This window comes from Tenrec ecaudatus, chromosome 6, assembly GCF_050624435.1.
Source record: "Tenrec ecaudatus isolate mTenEca1 chromosome 6, mTenEca1.hap1, whole genome shotgun sequence".
Taxonomy (NCBI): Eukaryota; Metazoa; Chordata; class Mammalia; order Afrosoricida; family Tenrecidae; genus Tenrec; species Tenrec ecaudatus.
The window spans coordinates 74,148,635-74,167,885 of record NC_134535.1 but is presented as its reverse complement, the minus strand read 5'-3'; the positions used below and the strand labels follow the sequence as shown (position 1 = coordinate 74,167,885).

Sequence of the window (19,251 nt, the reverse complement as noted above, 5' to 3'; positions counted from 1 at the left end):
AGACATGTGCATATGTAAATATTTTTATATATGATGATGGGGCAATAGATCTATGTGCATACATTTATAGGTTTAGTATTAAGGTAGCAGATGGACATTGGGCCTCCACTCATGTATTCCCTCAATGCAAGAACACTTTGTTCTATTGAACTGGCATTCCATGATGCTCACCTTCCCAACACGATTGCTGAAGACAAAGCAGGTGCATAAGCAAATGTGGTGAAGAAAGCTGATGGTGCCTGGCTATCAAAAGATATAGCGTCTGGGGTCTTAAAGGCTTGAAGGTAAATAAGCGGCCATTTCGCTCAGAAGCAACAAAGCTCACATAGAAGAAGCACACCAGCCTCTGTGATCACAAGGTGTCGAAAGGATCAGGTATCAGACATCAAAGAAAAAAAAAAATCACGTCAGTAAATGAGGGGGAGTGCAGATTGGGGACCCAAAGCCCATCTGTAGGCAACTGGACATCCCCTTACAGAAAGGTCACAGGGAGCAGACTAGCCAGTCAGGGTGCAATGTAGCAATGATGAAACATACAACTTTCCTCTAGTTCTTAAAAGCTTTCCCCCCTCACCGACCCCGCCCCCCCGCCACTATCTTGATCCCAATTCTACCTTACGAATCCAGTTAGACTAGAAGATGTACACTGGTACAGACAGGAACTGGAAACACAGGGTATCCAGGACAGATCTCTTCAGGACCAGTGGTGAGAGTGGTGATACAGAGAGGGTGGAGGGTAGGTGGGGTAGAAAGGGAGAACTGATTACAAGGATCTACATATAAACTCCTCCCTGAGGGATAGACAACAGAAAAGTGGGTGAAGGGAGATGTTGTACAGTGTAAGACATGACAAAATAATAATTTATAAATTATCAAGGGTTCATGAGGGAGGGGGCAGTGGGGAGGGGAGGGAAGGGAAAAACGAGGAGCTGATATCAAGGGCTCAAGTAGAAAGCAAATGTTCTGAGAATGATGAGGTCAACAATTGTACAAATGTGCTTGACACAATGAATGTATGTATAGATTGTGATAAGAGTTGTACAAGCCCCCAAGAAAATTATTTTTTTTTAAAGTTAAGGTACCTCTAAAAACCTAATACCAGAATAAACTGTGGAACTACTATAAAGGAGCTGCTTGCCTGGCTTGGTAGTATTGCTAGGTGCTGTACACTCAGTTCTGACTCATAGTGCCCCTATGTTTAGCAAAACAAAACACTGCGCAGTCTGAAGCCATCTTGTCCAGCCATCTTGTCTGGGGCCTTCCTCTTTTTCGCTGCCCCTTCACTTCAAAATGTCCAAAGTATGTGAGAAAAATCTCAGCATCGCTCTCTGGCTCGGGACTAGTTTGCGGCAAGATGGCCAAACGCACCAAGAAGGTCGGGATCGTGGGCAAATATGGGACCCGTTATGGCGCCTCCCTCAGGAAAATGGTGAAGAAAATTGAAATCAGCCAACATGCCAAGTACACTTGCTCCTTCTGCGGCAAAACCAAGATGAAGAGACGCGCCGTGGGCATCTGGCACTGCGGTTCCTGCATGAAGACAGTTGCCGGTGGGACCTGGACCTACAAAACCACCTCTGCTGTCACAGTAAAGTCTGCCATCAGAAGACTGAAGGAATTGAAAGACCAGTAGAAGCTCCACTATCTGAAACCTCTCTGGCCTGTAATAAATGGGTAAATTTATGTAAAAAAAGAAAAAGAAAAGAAAAATCTCAGCATGCTTGCCTATAAGAAGCATTCTGGTTATACTTCTTCCACGACAGATGTTTGTTCTATTGGCAGTCATGGTACTTTCAAATTATTCGCCAACTCCATAGTTCAAATCCATCCATCTTTCTTCAGTCTTCCCTATTTAATATCCAACTTTCACAGGCATATGAGACAACTGAAAGTAGCAGGGCTTGGGTTAGGCACAACCTTAGTCCTCAAAGTAACATCCTTGATTTTTAGCTCTTTATAGAGGTCTTGTGCAGCAGATAAACCCAATGCAATGCTTCTTTTGATCTCTTGACTGCTGTTTCCATGAACACTGACTGTGGATCCAAACAAGATAAAATCCTTGACTTCAACCATTTCTCTATTTATCAATATCTTACTTATTGGTCTAGTTGTGAGGATCTTGGTTTTCTTCACATAGAGTTGTTATACATACTGAAGCCATCAGTCTTCGATCTTTATCAGCAAGTGCTTTAAGTCCTCCTCACTTCAGCTAAGAAGGTTATGTCACCTGTATATCTCAGACTGTTAATAAACCTCCCTCCAATCCTGATGACACATTCTTCTTCATATAATCCAGCTTCTGATTATTTGCTCAGCATATGGACTGAATAAGTTCGGATAGGATCCAAAGCTAATGCCCATCTTTCTTGATTTTAAACCATACAATATTCTTTGTTCTGTTCATACAACTGCCTCTTGATCCATGTATGTGTTCCAAAAGAGCACAATGGAATGTTCTGGAATCCCCATTATTTTCAAGGCTTTCCATAGTTTATAATCCACACAGTCGAATCACTTGGCATAGGCAATAGAACACAAGTAAACATCTTTCTGATATTCTCTACATTCAACCAAGAGCCACCTGATATCAACAATGTTATCCCTTGTTTGATGTCCTCTTCTGAATCTGACCTGAACCTCTGGCAATCTACAAACAGATTCAATTGTTGGATGACATTCAGCAAGCTTTTACTTGTGTGTGATATCAATGACACTGTTCAATAATTTGCACATTCTGTTGGGTCACCCTGTTTTGGAATGGGTACAAATAGGGATCTAATCCAGTCAGTTGGCCAGGTAGCTCTCTTCTAAATTTCCTGACATAGACTTGTGAGTGCTTCTCGTGCTTCATCAGCTTATTGAAACATGGGTATTCCTGTCAATTCCTGGAGCCTTGATTGGGTAATGCTTTCATTGCAGCTTGTGCTGCTTTCTTCAGTGCAACTGGTTCTTGCTCACCTGCAACCTCATAGAATGGCTGAATGTCTTGTTGGTGCAGTGACTGTGTCTTCTTTCCATCTCCTTTTGCTGCTTCCTGCAGCATTCAATAATGTGCCCCTAATATCTTTCAATATTGCAATTTGCAAGCTTGAATTTTTTCTTGAGTTCTTTCAGTTTAAGATATGCTGATGGCTCCACCACAAGACAAGATGTCCCTCACTGACTATGGGGGACAACACTGCAGGCACAGTGTGGGAATTGTGCCCAATGTGACCCCACCACACCGGGGTGAAACACTAAGGGTGTGCAACAGAGCAGCAAGGGGAGCACAGCAATAAAGTCCCTGGGCAATACCAAAAATAGACTTTGGGGCGGGAACATGGCACCCCATCAGACTTGACAAGAAAATACCTCGTAAAAGTCAACAAATAGACCTTGAACTATATTTATAGGCTTTTCTTTTGTGGTTGTTTTGTTTTGCAATGTCTTGTTTTTGTGCTTGTTATTGTCTCTGCATGTCTATCTGGATAACATAGGTGGGATAAACAATCCGGAGGAGAAAACAGTGTGGGCTCTTACAGCTCTTATCACAATCCATCTGTGTGTCCAGCACATGTGTACATACATTGCCATCATCATTCTCATAACATTTTCTTTCTACTTGAGGCCTTGGTATCAGGTCTTCCTGTTCCCCTCCCTCCTCCCATAGGATTTTCTGATTCAAAATGGCCTAAAGTAGTCCATTTCAAATTTTACAACTTCCAATTTCCTAGATTCATACTTGGTACATTTTAGGTTCTAATTATTAATTAATGGTTGCAGCTGTTTCTTCTGATTTTGAGTCTTGTCCCAGCAGCAAATGAAGGTCCCGTAGGCCTTACTCCTTTATGGTTGACATTGTGGTCAGCTTTACTTTGAGAGGGCAGCTCTTCTTCAGTCATATTTTGAGTGCCTTCTTACCCGAGGGCCTCATCTTTTGGTGCTGCTGCTGCTTTTCATGAGGTTCTCAATATCTGACAACGTTCTGCTTCTTTTCCTAAGGTTTTCAGTGACTAATTCCTCAAAGGTGGACAGCCTATTCCTTCTTAGGAGGTCTGTTCTTAGTCTGGAACCTCTGCTGAAACCTGTACGATTTAGGTGAACCTGTTGTCATTAGAAATACTTGTGAAATAGCTTTCAGCATCACAACAGCACACAAGCCATCATAGTACTGCAAACTAACAAATGGTGAATTTTACTGTTACTTTCAAACAGTCATTTTTCATAGCCACTTTAACAGTTACTTAACATTCTATCAATATCCGTATAATTTACTTAAAACATTTCCCCATTATTGGGCATTTAGGAAGTTGTTGTCCCTTCGAACTGATTCAAGGGCATACGGTATCCATTTGATCCACCAAATGGGTGTCACAAATGATTACTGTGATTAACTGCTAATGTGCTAACTATAAGGCTGGAGGTTCAAGTTCATTCAGAAGCAACTTGGGCCTGCTGACTTACATTTGAAAAATCAGACACTGAAGACTCCCCGGAGCACAATTCTACTTTGACACACATGCATCACTGTAAGTCAGAACTGACACAATGACAAAGGTAGTCAGACAGCGGTTAATTTTTATAATACAACAAAAATGTGATGAACATCTTTGTGCTTAAAACATTACTTACATTTCTTATCAAGTCCCAAGAATAAGTGTATTTAAGAATTTGGGAGAAAAAACTGCCTCCCTCAGTTTACTCTGATTATTAGAAGCAAAGGTAGTTATACTATCTACTTAGTAGTATTTTTCAATGGTTAACATACAAAGGAGCTTCAAAAAGGTCATGGAAAAATTCCATAATCTTTCATTTTCCCACACCACATCCTATGGCAGTGCGTGGACTTTAATGAACATTCATCTATACAGTGCTTTTCACTTTTCATTCTTCTTCACTTTTTTCCCACTTTAACAATGTAACTCTCCCTCTCCTACACATGCCTCTAGAGAAGCTCTACCCTCTTACTCACTAGTCTTAAGAAAATTAAGTGGGCAAGTGAGATAAAAGCTGCACATGGAGATATTCTCTTTGCCATTAATGTTACACCTCTTTACTGGTTCCTGTTAATATAGCTAGGTAGTTTAATAATAAGGAATGCAAACAACAAAGTCACAAAAGATTACTGTTATAAGTTTATATAAAATCAAAGAGGAATGGAGATTTGAATATTTTAGAATTTTGGGGATTTGATATTTCGTTCAGTTAAGATCCTAGGGTTTTTTTTTTCTCGTCCCTCCCCTCCCCATCCTAGGTTTCTAAAAGTCAATATATCTTAAAAATCTTCATAAAGTTTGGCAGAGTATTTCATAAAAAACTTACCAATATATGAAGAAAGGACATAACCTTATCAACTCACATAGAGAAGAGCAGAGGAAATTGTTTCAAAGGTTCGTACCAAAGACAAGTGTCCTAAGATGATAAAAGCTAAATCAAAGTCCAGGGCCGGAAGTGAAAGCCAGCACCCACCAGCACTACCATGTCAAGAAATCAGTGATGACTAAATAAAGAGAGAGCTGATAGTCTTCTCAAGGATAATGTTCTTCATTTGGCCCTGAAGCTTCAAATTAGAAAAGTTACTTCCTAAAAGAGTCATCAGTATCAATTTCAAACATAAATATTTAGATAATATTTCCATTCATTTTTAAAACTCAATAACTTACAGAGTTGATGGTCTTATTTAATTCACAAGAAAATTCATTTATTAAAAAGAGGAAGAGGAAGAGAGACCTGAAAAACAAAAACAAAGAAACTTCAATATCCTACATGGAAAAATATTTTCTGGTTCCACCAAAATTACATGGATCTGAAGACATACATGGTATATGCCTCTTTAATTTCTGAATATTAATACTATCTAATGCTAATTATGCCTTTATTATGTCCAAGAACATCTTAAAGGCTTTACATATGGGTACTGTTATTGTCCTCATTTTATATCTAAGGGTACAGAAGAAACAAAGGGTTGCCAAGGTCAAAGAACCAGCTTGTGGCAAAGCTGAGATTTAAAGTCATGTGGCCTAGTTCCCGAATCCAAACATTTAACCACAATGTTTTCCTAAAGAGAAGATTCTAACTGGCAATATGTGAAGGGGCTTCAAAATGTTTGTGGGAAATTTTCCTATCTTTTTATTTCATTTTTCCATGAACTTGTTGGAGCCTCTTTGTAATAATGATGAGGGAGGCTGGGTTAAACAGGAGCACATGAAATTAGAGAATTTAGTAAGCATAGTCACTTTAGGCACAGAAATGGTCTCTATCAATTTTTCCAGGAAGTCTTTCCAATATGCATCACATTTTTAATTATCCCCAAGAGGGTGATGCTACAACACCTTTTTGCAAAAGCAGATCTTCATCCTTAAAAAACAAAAAAAGTGAAAATGAAAACAACATAAAGAAACTAGAATCTTACTTTCCTACTATCTTTCGACAAATTTCCCTTCCTTGACCTTTTCCCAAACCTTAATGGTCGAAAAATAAAGGTTTTTTTTAAAAAGTGCTTTCAGTTGAAATAACGAGATCTCTGGGTAATCCCCTCCCCCCAGTAATGAATGAAATGCTTAACAAAGGCTGTAGGTCTATCCCACCCTCCCCGAACAGAAGGAAAACCAAGTTAACAAAATCATCATGTTTTAAAATTTCACAGCAGTTTTCTTCCCCCTCAAAGGCTATTCCTGTCGTCCTCGTTGCAGTTGCAGACAGGGAACTGCTGCCAGTGACGTCAGAGCAGTCTCCCAGCAACGATTAATGAGGGGTGTCCGCCACGGGGGTTTCCTGAAAAGCTAGCAAGAAATTATCCACATATTTGCTGCAATATCAAGATGCAAGAATGTGGTGGAATTTCTCTTAACCCTAACAGCTCTAGTCCCTTGCAAGCTTCTAATTAGGTTAATCTTTTAGAATGTTCTCCGTGTATCTTACGATTGACTTCCTTTTTTCTTTCCTCCACTTGTTCCTAATGAAGGTTGAATTTTGTTAGCTTGGTGTATCTTTGCTTATAGAAAATGTTAAATAACCACAATGGAAAACTAGAACTGCATGCAATAAGCTGAACAGCAGACATCCTCTTTCAGCTTTCCATAAAAAACTTGGCATACATGAAAGCACAACAGAGGGTTAAAGCAGGGGGGGGGCGCTAGAAAATAAAGGGGTAAGTTTTCCTCCACATATGCTATTCAATCACATCCAAAGCTCACATTTTCCTCGGCTCCAGGGACTGAGATCTCCACACTGACCTCTGCAGGCAGCCGTCTAGAGATAATGGTGTGAAAATGGAGCTGCATAAAAAGAACTGGAACCCTAACTGCTCAGACCCAAATCTAAAGAGCTCAGCTGGTAGGATCACCTCAGAACAGACCTAACAACGCCTTCCGCCAGCTTTTTATTAGCCACATTCGTTCAAAATTGGAGTCTTACTCCAAACTATAGTGGCAAACAATTTTATGTAACCATCTCTTTTTGATATCTCAGAAACAGCATAAAAGCAGCTCTGGACCAGGGCAAACAAGGTAGGAAAATTCCAAAACCCAACCTAGAATTGTTAATGCATGCAGAAACCTGCTTATTCCGTCCATATTTAGAAAAAGCAATTAGGCAAAATTCGTTAGCAGCAGGACATATAGGGTTAATTCAGGCACCTTGCTTCAGCGGTCCAGACTTTGGCCATTCCCATTCAAAAAGGAAACAAACAAAACAGCATCCTATCATTAAAACATTCCGCTTTTGGCTTCAGCTCCATTCACACTGACGCCCAGTTTATCAGCATCAAGTCATAGATGGGAGAACGCACCACTTCAGATGGATTTTTCTTCTTCCTTCTCTCCGGTCCCCTCCCTTTCAGGAGAAAAGACTGCAAACAGAACCACTACGTCACTGGAGGTAGGGGAATCCCAGCTCTGCACTCTTTAGATACCAAGGCCAGCAAGCAAAAACAAGCCAATGATAAGAAATAAACAAGCCAAAATAAGAAGCGACAAACCCAACATGCCAATCTGAACATGTCAAGAGGCATGTCTCAGTAAAAAAAGTTGGTCAAATTCCTCCTCCAGAATTTGCCCTAGGACGTTCATATTACAAAATCTGCTTAAACACAGCAAAAGGGACATATTTCTTCCTATGACATTTCAAGCCTAGAGGACAGTTACATAAAGACACAGGAGAGAAGGGCACAGTCACCAGCCGGGTGCAGACAGCTGTGAAATGACCCAGTGAAGGGTATTTATAGGGAATTCCCTGCTTCCTGCAATGTGCGTCAACAGCATCACCAAAGAGAGCACAAGACACCACTATTCTCGGAAGCTAACCCTGAATGAAGCATCATTGAAGCAGCCATCACAGAGGTAGAAGCTGAATAGGGTGAGCGTTCTTAGCAAATCTAATTTTTAAAATATTTTAGAAATAATAAACAGAAAACAAAAATGCCAGACGAAACAACGCTTGAAGATCCTCTAATTCCTTTGATGTGTAATATACAATTAATTATCCAAGATTTAACAATAACAACAAGGCGATTTAGCGTTCTCGCTTCTACCATACCCAGTCTGTGGAGTTCAAGGACGTTTATATAAAGAAAGAAAATTATCCAAAACTCACCCCGATGGATCCGCACTTACACCAACAACCAGCTCACATTATTAATAGGAACTTCATTATAAGGATCTGTTCTGCTGGGATTTTTGCCGGAAGAAATTCCTTCTGGGAAACCTGTCTTTCTTCCCCCACCCACAGTCACCTCCCGCCCCCTTCACCCTTGAATGAAATGCTACTGATCCTTGCTGCAGCGTCTCCAGCAAGCTAATTGCTCTGACAAACAGCTCTGAAGCAGAGCATGGCCCAGCTGTTCAGAGATGCCATCTAGAGCTCTGCCAACAGTCAGTCTCTCTCTCTCTCTCTCTCTCTCTCTCTCTCTCTCTCTCTCTCTCTCTCTCTCTCTCACACACACACACACACACACACACACACACACACACACTGCAAAAGCACTCCCTCCCACCTCCTCTTCTTGCTCTCATTCAAGTACTTCAGTTGCATGCCAGTGCCTCCACACTGCTCTGAAGAATAGCTTTTAAAGACACAGCAGCAGCAAGCTCCTTTCCGTTGCATATGTTGAGATGCCAAAACAGTCTTCTTGGTGAAGAATACTGAGTTGGGGATATGTACTGAATTAAAATCATACTTTTTAATTACCCTTGCCTTTTGTCATCTTTAAAGTTACCAAAGCCAGGCCTTTGTCTAAAAGCTACCTGGCCAGACTGTACAAACATAAAACAAAACCCAGTTAAAGATAATTTCCTTTCTGGCCAGCTATATTTAGTAAAACAAGATCCCATTCTGGGGAAGAAAGTAGGTAGCACACTATACTAGTAGCTTCCATACTGCCCCCCAAAAAGATGAGATAGTTTGGTTATAAAATGAGGGAATATGGAAACTCTGAAGGCACCTTACTGACAAAGGATGAAAAAAGGGTGAAAACAGAGAGCTTAAGAATGGAGATGAGGTTAACTAGATTAAATAAAAAGGAGACCAAGAAAGAGTAAAAGTTGTAGAAAGCATGCATAGTTCCAGGACCGTACACGTAGATTTGAACACGAAGTCCTAATTTTTGAGAGTCCAAGGAAAGGTCTCCATTGTTACAGAAGGTGATAAACACTGCAAACAGGTGGCACAATGGCTGCAATAGCACAAAATAACACACAAGCAGGGTTTAGACCCTGAAGAAAGCAGTCAAACCTGTCACACAGACACATCTATGTGACATGAATATGCAACATACTGTGTGCACTGTTTAAGCTCCAGGGCCATACAGAAAAGGTGGGAGTCTGGTTCTTCCTTGGAGATAATAGTCACTGAGAGAAGACCCAAAACCCATCTATGTAGGCAACTGGACATCCCTGTACAGAAGGATTGTGGGGAGGAGACGAGCTAGTCAGGGTGCAATATAGAAACAACGCAACATACAACTTTCTTCTTGTTCTTTAATGCTTCCTTGCCCCCGCCCCAGCCTACTATCATGATCCCAATTCTACCTTACAAATCCGGCTAGATCAGAGGATGTAAACTGGTACAGACAGCAAATGGAAACACAGGGAATCCAGGGAAGATAAACCCCAGCGATACCAGGAGGGGAAGGGGAAAGTGGGGGAGAAAAGGGGAACTAATCACAATGGTCTACATATAACCCCCTCCCTGGGGGACAGACAATAGAAAAGTGGGTAAAGGTAGAAATCGGAAAGTGTAGTAAGACATGACAAAATAATAATAATTTATAAATTATCAAGTGTTCGTGATGGAAGGAGAATGGGGGAGGGAGGGGGCAAAATGAGGAGCGGATACCAAGGGCTCAAGTAGAAAGCAAATGTTTTGAGAGTGATAAGGGAAACATATGTACAAATGTGCTTGACACAATAAATGTCTGTATGGATTGTGATGAGTTGTATGAGCCCCCAATTAAAAAAAATTTTTTTTTAAAGTCACTGAGAGATGGAAAGTCGGCCCAGAGGGGCAGCTATATCACTGAAAGAATGTGTCTTTTAGTGCAGGCATATGCGGACGGAGAAATCATCAACACCATTTCACATCATATGCCACACCGAAGAAAAGCTGTTTCAGCCATCACATTAGGGGCGAGTGAATAATGTGTGACCACCATGGCCTGAGAATGCGGTTATAAATATCCAAATGGCTCTTGGTAGCAAAAAGGTCCCACCCCCAACCCAGTTTAAGTTTTGAAGCAGAGGAATGACTTATTTGGACCTCTATTTCTTTTTGCACCTCACATTTTCACCTGAGAAAATTTTAACCTACAGGAAATTTACAAAATTATCTTAATAATCCCAGACTTATATATGTGTGTGCATACATGTACGTGCATACAAATATTTTCCCAAACTATCTGAGAAGTTCATCAATAGCATTACCACAATGACTCTTCAGGCCTATAATGGTTCAGAATTTTAACCATTTTTAAGCATATAACCATAATGCCCCAAAAGAATGAAAAATTTCCACAAACTTTCTGAAGCTCTCACAAATCTCCTAACAATAAGATAATTCTGAACTACAGAAACAGCCACTGGCTAAGTCCCAGACTGGTCACTGGGTAGGTAGTATATATGTGTGAAAGGAACTACTGGATTTGAGAAAAAAAATGACTTTGGAACTATATATAAGGCTCTACAGAGTCTTCAGTCTGAACTCAACTGAATCAAGTCAACACTCACCTAGGATTTACTATTATTTTTTAAAAATCATTTTATTGGGGTTTATACAGCTCTTACAACAATCCATTCATCCATCATTGTGTCAAGCACATTTGTACATTTGTTGCCATCCTCATTCTCAAAACATTTGCTTTCTACTTTAGCCCTTGGTATCAGGTCATTTTTTTCCCCTCCCTCCCTCCCTCCCTCCCTCCCTCCCGAACCCTTGATAATTTATAAATTGTTATTATTTTTTCATGTCATACACATACACTGACTGATGTCTCCCTTCACCCACTTTCTGTTGTCCATCCCCCAGGGAGGGCATTATATGTAGATCATTGTGATCAGTTCCCCTTTTCTCCCCCCCCCCCCACCTTTCCCTTATCCTCCTGGTATTACTACTCTCATTATTGGTCCTGAGGGGTTTATCTGTCCTGGGTTCACTTCAGTTTTAAACAAGACGCAAACTCATTTTATTTAAATTTTCCACCAGACAACTGAAATTACTTGACATATAAAGAACCAGGATAATTTCAATTCACATAGAAAGAGATAATAAGCAAACACCAAAATCAAGTTGTCACAAATATTGGAATTATCTGACATACAACTTAAAGCAGCTATTTAAAAATGTTCCAACAAGCCGTTTATGTTAATGGGGCAGGAACAAATAGGAAAACCCAAAACAAACTCATTGCCATTGAGTCAATGCCAACTCACAGAGATCCTGTAGGACGTGAGTTTCTGAGACTATAACAACTCTTTTTTAAAAAACAACGGTAACTCTTTCCATGAGTAGAACGCCCCTTCTTCCTCCCCAGGAGTAGTCGGTGGTTACGAAATGCTAACCTCCGAGCTGGCAGCCCACCATGGAAACGCGGAGGCCACCAGGGCTCCCACGTTGGAAGGAGAGTGAAAACGGGTGCAAACTCAAAGAAGGGAGCCGATGTCATTGGACTGTGCTTTGGCGTAAGTTCTGCTGTGTGTGCTATCATTAACAGCAGAATACAAGGAAAACTTTAAATGTTCCAGCACGTAAGGGCCAACAATCTTGAAATTAATGGGAAGATAAATATCTCAGCAAAGAAATGCAGCATTTAGAGCCAAAACCAAACCAAACCCGCTGCCATCAAGCCTATTCCAACTCACAACAACTCTATATAGGTTTTCTTGATGGGACAGCCTCAACTGTCTCCCTTGGAGCAGCTGGTGGGTTTGAACTCTGAACTTAAGGTTAGTGGTCCAGTGCTTACCTGACAGTATTACCAGGTCTCCATAGAGCACATAAGAAGAATCAAACAGAAATTTAAGACTGAAAAACATAGCAACCAAAATAAAAACCCTCACATGATGAGTTCAAGAACAGATGGAGAGAACAGAGTCTGACTTTGAAGACAGAACAATAGAAACTAATAGAATGAATAATGAGGAGTAAAAATATTAGGAAAAATAGACTAATTCATCAAGGAGTGGTAAGATAATACAAAAAAATTCTAACACTCAGGCATCAGAGTCCTAGAGGAGAGGACAGAGAGCGGTGCAGAAGCGTTACAAAATACTGGCTGAAAATTTCACAACTTTCAAGTGTTCCACATATACTTATGGATTCATTATAATCAAATACCTTAAATCTAAACATAAAAAGAAAAATAATCTTGAAAACACCCAGAGAAAAATGACATTTTACTTATACGAGAATAATGACTTGGATCACTTTATATTATATTTAGTAACAGAAACCATGGAGATTAGAAGGAAATGAAACTGTATTTTAAAGCACTGAAAGGAAATAAATTATAAACACAAAATTATGTAACATGAAAAAGTATCCTACAGGAATAAGGACATCTCAGAGGAAGGAAAACTAAGACTTCATTACCAATAGATATACTCTAAAAGAACAGCTAAAGAAAGTTCTTCAGCAACATATGAAACTTATAACACCAGATATGAAGAAAGAAAAACATGAACGATAATTGCATGTGTGGTGTAAGCTCTGGTGGTGTAAGGAGTTACATAATGGGCTACTAACCACAAGGCCTGCAGTTCAAATCCATCAGCCACTCCACAGGAGAGAGATGAAGCTTTCTGCTCCCCTAAAGATTTATAGCCTCGGCAATACAAAGGGACAGCTCTACTCTGGTTTTGACGTGTATACGTACATATAAATATATTGTTTTTCTGTTGTTGAGTTCTTTAAGCTATTTGACAGCCTTGAGCAAAATTTATAAGATTATCTGATATTAATTTCTGTATATATAATACATAAGACAATTACAACATGAAGAAGGAATAGGAAACAATATGGTGGTATGGTTTCAATATTCAATAAATATTATATAATACTAATTCTAAGTAGTCAGTTAAAAGTTAAGTGTGTATATACCAACATATGTATGTGTAAACACACACCTACAGAGATATCCCTATACAGATATAGTAAAAGAACCTAAAACGAGGGTACCCCACTTTTTAAAGTACCCTTTATTACAGTTTGTAGGAGCCTTGGTGGTGCAGTGGTTATGCATTGGGCTGCCACTTGAAAGGTAGGAAGTTCAAAATCACTAGCCCCAGAAAATAAAGGTTTTCTACTCCCATAAACTGTTACAGTCCCATAAACTCACAGGAGCAATTCTACCCTGCCCTTTAGGGTCACTGTGAGTCAGCATACAAATTCTAAGAGAATTTTCACTTTTATAGAAAGAAAGGTGTGCGTGGGGGGGGGGGGGAACAACAAAAAGCAAAATGGGCATTCAGTATTTGTTTTGCAGCAAGCTGTTGAGAAGGCAGTATACACCCTGAGTAATGATGGCATCACTTGCCTCCTTCCCAAGGAACTACATTCAGCATCTCACCATCAAGCTGCCCTTGTTTTGATCTTTATTTGTGGGCACTGTATGTTAGTGATATTTTAGGCTTTACATGTTATTTAGCGTTATTTGTTTGCTTATTTTGGGGGCCCAGGAATGCACAAACAAAATTCCCTATAAAAGTACATGGTAAATTCAAACCCCTTCCCTACCAAAATAAAAATTTGTTAAAAAAAAAAAGACGTTACAAAATTTTTCAACAGCATTTCTACTCATGTCACCCTATCTTCATGCCACTATTGCCATTGTTTCACTTATGTAGACTTTTAAAAGTCTCAATTACAATTTTATAAGTTTTACTTTAAACAGTTATTTTTTAAACAAAGGAAAAAATAAGTCTTATATTAATGCAAATAAAAATATTAATTAATTGCAATTGCGTCTTCACTTGATGACATTTTGGTTTCTGAAATGTTTCTTAGGTACACAGTACTTTCAGACAACAGGGGAAATTTGTACCCAAACTTGTCCCTGAGTAGATTCCAGTACACAGCAGCCCTAACAGAACAAGGGTCTCCAAGGCTGTCGTCTTCAGGGGAACAGGCTGCTGTCTATTTTCCCACAGAGCAGATGGTAGATTTCAAGGATGGATTTGAACTGCTGCCCTTTTAGTTAGCAGCCGAGCACTTACCCACTATGCTACCAAGGCTCCTCAAAAAATCTGACAGAAGAATTCAAGTGGAATATACTATGTAAAATGTTCCAGTGACTCACACGGCAGGGAGCTGAAATAAGGAGAGAGCAAATGGGAGCTCTAAATCTAAAGATATTACTAATTACATTAAGTGTAACTGGTCTAAAAACATTAGTTAAAAGACAGATTGTCAGACGCTATTAAAAACATAACAGAATGCTGCCTATAAGAAACTTACTTTAAATATAATGATATGGACAGGTTAAAAGTAAATAAAAAAGACACCATAAAACCACCAACTAATAGAAAACCAGATTACCTTTATAAATATTAGAAAAAGTACACTTTAAAGCAAAGAAAATGACCAGAGATAAAGAGGAAATTTTACATAATGATTAAAAGGACACACAGCAATTCTAAATGCATATGAACCTAACAAATGATTTTCAAAACACACAAGTAATAAATCAGAACTAAATAGAGAATGACAAAATACACAGTCACAGCTAGAGATTTCAACAGCTTCCTCTCAAGTAGTAGACAGAAAATAAAACAAGAGTTTAGAAAACTCGAACAACATTAACAACAGGTTGTAGTGGACAGTCACAGAACACTCTAACTAAAATCAAGATACACATTCTTTTCAAATTTTCATCAAGCAATAAAACAGACTGCATTTTGGCTTATAAAATTCTTTTAAACAATTTTAAAGAATTGAAGACATACAAAGTATAAGAGAGTTTCAAAAAGTTTGTGGAACAATTGAATTAAAATATAATGGAATTTTTCCACAAACCTTTTGAAGACCCCCCGCCTACATTCTCTAACTAGGAACCAATAATAGATAATATAAAAATCTCCAAATGTTTTGGACATTAAGCAACATACTTAAAAATATTTCATGGATAAGAGAGGAAGTCTCAAGGGAAATAGGAAAATATTTTGAATTTAATGAAAATGTAAAAGCAACATATCAAAATTTGTGTAACGCAAACTAACAATGTGCCTACTAGGAAATATATGCTATTAAATTGTTATATTAGGAAAGGGGAAATTATGAATAATCTAAGTTAATGCCCTAAACTTTTCTAGATACTAAAAACAACAACAAACAAAAAGCCGCAGGGCAATCAAAATAAAGGAAATAATAAAAAACCAAAATACACAAATTTAAAAATCCTAAAGCTGTTTTTTAAATTAAAAAAAGATCAATGTAATTGATAAATCTCTCACAATCCTAACAATTACACCTACTCCTCACAATACTAACTATCTCGTTATCCAACATCTTGCATTGATGACAATGATAAAAAATCTACTACCTGACTGCTTAACCTAGGTTTCCTCCTGACATCCAATTCCCAGTCTGCAGAGCCACCCACCTCTGTTTTGCTCAGAGCTGAAGTGGCCAGTGCTTCAAGTTCTTGCTGGTCTTATTTCCACTGAGAGAGCTATAGTTAAAGCTCTTATGTGAAACGGGTGAATGAGGTAGAATTTTGAAGGAACCTTCTTAGAAGAGTCCCCCAAAGGGCTGGCGCAATCCAGAAGGAGGCAGGGAAGAGGGCAGTTGCTGCCACCACTTCCTCTACTCAAACACCTTGGAGTGACCAAGTCTGACAGTGCATAATGTGGAGGGCAGTTTGTGGCTGCAGCAGAAGCCAGCTGTCCCCTCCTTCCCCTTCATAGTTCAGGCTGTTGAGCTTTAATTCTAAGCAGCTATTAATCTCCAGGGTCTAGATCTTGGATTCTAAGCAGCATGTCACTCGTAGGTTAGAGAGTGGTAGCAAGTAGCTGGGAATGCAGACGGGGCAGCTGAAGGAAGCACTGAGTATGCTCTCCCCAGGCCATGTCTCTTTGTTGGTTGTCCGGGCCAGAACTATGCCTCTGGTCTAGTCACTCTGGTCCCCAGGCCCACTCAACCAACAGCTTCCTTGGGCCAATATTACGGATCTGGGGTCCAGAGCACAGGAATATCAGGGGCACAGCAATTCAAAGGGTCCAGGGTTCAGAGCATTTCTGGGTCCTTCTCCTCCTGGCATAATACCAGTTTTGGATAATGACCTGGTCTTTGGAACCTAACTATGTTGTTAAATGAGGAGTACATATTACTAGTAAAAGGAATTAAAAAATACAAATTACCAACAAAAGGATAAAAAAGATACCTCTATAGAGCCCACAAACACTAAAAAGATAATGAGAGTATTACCAACAATTCTATGCATGTAGATTTGACAAATTTGTTGAAGTTGACCAAGTCCTTAAAACACTAAAACTTACAAAAGTAAATCAAGATGAAATAGGTTAACATGATTATCCTGGGTTTTTGTGTTGGGTGCTATTCAGTTTTTTACCAACTAACAGCAACCCTTTGTGACTGAGTACAATTGACCTTTTGGGTTTTTTTGGCTAGTGAAGCTGCTGGGTGGGTTTGAACTGCCAACCTTTTCAATTAGCAGCCAAGTAATTAATCATTGCATTACCAAGGTTCCTTGGTAAAGAAGTCTACATGAGGTTTCCCACATGAAAATTCAAACATATATCTAAAGATGAAATAATACCAACTCTATAAAGACTACTCAGAACATAGAAGAGTTGGGAGTATTTTCCAACTTGCTATCAAAACCAGGCAAAGGCATAATACGAATATTAGAGACCAATTTTCTCTGATATAAAGTAATTCAATAAAATATTGGCAAATCAAAACTAGTGATAAAAATATGTTAATATATTTTATTAGTGAGGTTTATCCTAAGATTAGAATGTTAGTTCTATTTTTGAAAATTAATCAAAATAAAATTAATCCACTATATTAAATCCAAAGAAGAAAAACTACATAATTATTTCTACTGTTGCAGAAAAAGCATCTGATAAAATTCATTCATAATTTAAAATATATATATATATATATATTATCAGCAAACTAGAAATAGAAGGGAATTTCTCAATCTGACAAAGGGCAATTAGAACCAACCTAAAGGCCAAATGCTCTCCATCCAGGATGAAATAACAAGGGACAGTTGTTCACTGTGGGAAGTCATAACTCATGCCGTAAAATACGAAAAAGGAACATATAAAGCATATAAGGAAGAAATAAAACTGTTCCTGTTCACAGACAAAATGATTATATAAGTAGAAAATATCAAGGATTCACAACAAATCTCTTAAAACTAATAAATATGTTTAGTAAGGTTACAGGATACAGTCAGTAACTCCAAATCAATTAAATTTCCATACATTAGCAATGAATCACTGAAAATCAAACATTTACAAACTGTGATTTATAATAGTTGCTCTTGTTAGGTACCATTGAGTTTGTTTGACTCATGGCACCCTTAGATATACCAGAGTGAAACACTACCTTGTCCTGAACCAGTCTCACAAACATTGCTATGCATAAGTCTGTTGTTAGCATTTCTAATATCACTCCTTAAAGCTGAATACTTATATAAACTCTCACTTTAAACACATGAAAGATTATTTTTAGTTAACAGAGAAAAGACAAAAACAACCCCACTGAAAAAGGGAACTAGACAAGGATGCCCCTTATCCCCACTGTATTCAATATCATCCTGGAGGTCCTAGGTAACAACATAAGGTAGTGGAAGCACATTAAAGGTATCCATCTGGGAGAGGAGGAGGAGGTGAAACTATCGCTATTTGCAGATGACATCATTTTATACATTGAAAACCCCAAAAGCTCCACAATAGGAGAACTGGCAATAAGGAATATGGAAGAGTGGCAGGACACAATATCAACAAACAAAAGTCTACTGATTTGCTATATACATCGGGAAAGACTATGGAAGAGGAGATCAAGAAAGCAGTAACCCTCACAACACCCAAGAACAAACTGAAATATCTAAGGATATATCTAACCAAAAAAACCCAAAAGACTTATACAAGGAAAACTAAAGAACTCTACTACAGGACACCAAAAGCGACCTCTGCAAATGGAAGAATATCCCATGATCTTGGATCAAAAGACTCAATATAGTAAACATGTCAATCTTACCCAAGGCACTATATAAGTCTAAAGTTATCCCGATTCAAATACCAACAACCTTCTTCAAAGAACTGGAAAAACTGACCACCAGTTTCATAGGGAGAAGGAAGAAGCCCAGAATTAGCAGAGAACTCCTCAAGAAGGACAAAGTTGGAAGGCTCGCGTTACCTGCCTTCAACACCTACTACACAGCCACAGTGGTCAAACAGCATGGTACTGGAATAATGACAGATACTCAGACCAATGGAAAAGAACAGAAAAACCAGAAATAAAACCATCAGCATATAGACAACTGAGCTTTGACAAGGGCTCAAAAAGTATGAAGTGGGATATGGATGCCCTCTTTAACAAGTGGTGCTAGAAACAATGGATATCTACCTATAGAAAAATGAAAAAGACCCTCAGTTCACCCCATGCACAAAAACAAACTCAAAGTGGATCACAGACCTGGAAGTAAAAGGCCAAACTATCAGGACCATCAGTGAAGAAACTGGGACAAACCTAAGAACCCTGGCACAGGGAATACATAGGCTAACTGTAATAAGGAAGAATACAGACAGAGAT

At 38.9% G+C, this 19,251-nt stretch overlaps 2 protein-coding genes across 9 annotated transcripts in view; one reads left to right on the top strand and one right to left on the bottom strand.

Moving 5' to 3' along the window:
* R3HDM2 (R3H domain containing 2) overlaps positions 1–19,251 on the bottom strand; it is a 156,964-nt gene that overhangs the window by 61,527 nt on the left and 76,186 nt on the right. Inside the window, exon 3 of one of the 8 annotated variants that reach the window (XM_075551428.1) lies at positions 5,643–5,709. The exons of the other annotated variants lie outside the window; for them this stretch is intronic. The gene's annotated coding sequence lies outside the window, so the exon portion shown is untranslated. The remainder of the gene's footprint in view (positions 1–5,642; positions 5,710–19,251) is intronic. 8 annotated transcript variants of the gene reach the window in all.
* LOC142450863 (large ribosomal subunit protein eL43-like) lies at positions 1,334–1,710 on the top strand. The gene has a single exon (XM_075552799.1). It carries the CDS (start codon positions 1,355–1,357, stop codon positions 1,631–1,633), a length of 279 nt encoding a protein of 92 aa, XP_075408914.1. The 5' UTR covers positions 1,334–1,354; the 3' UTR covers positions 1,634–1,710.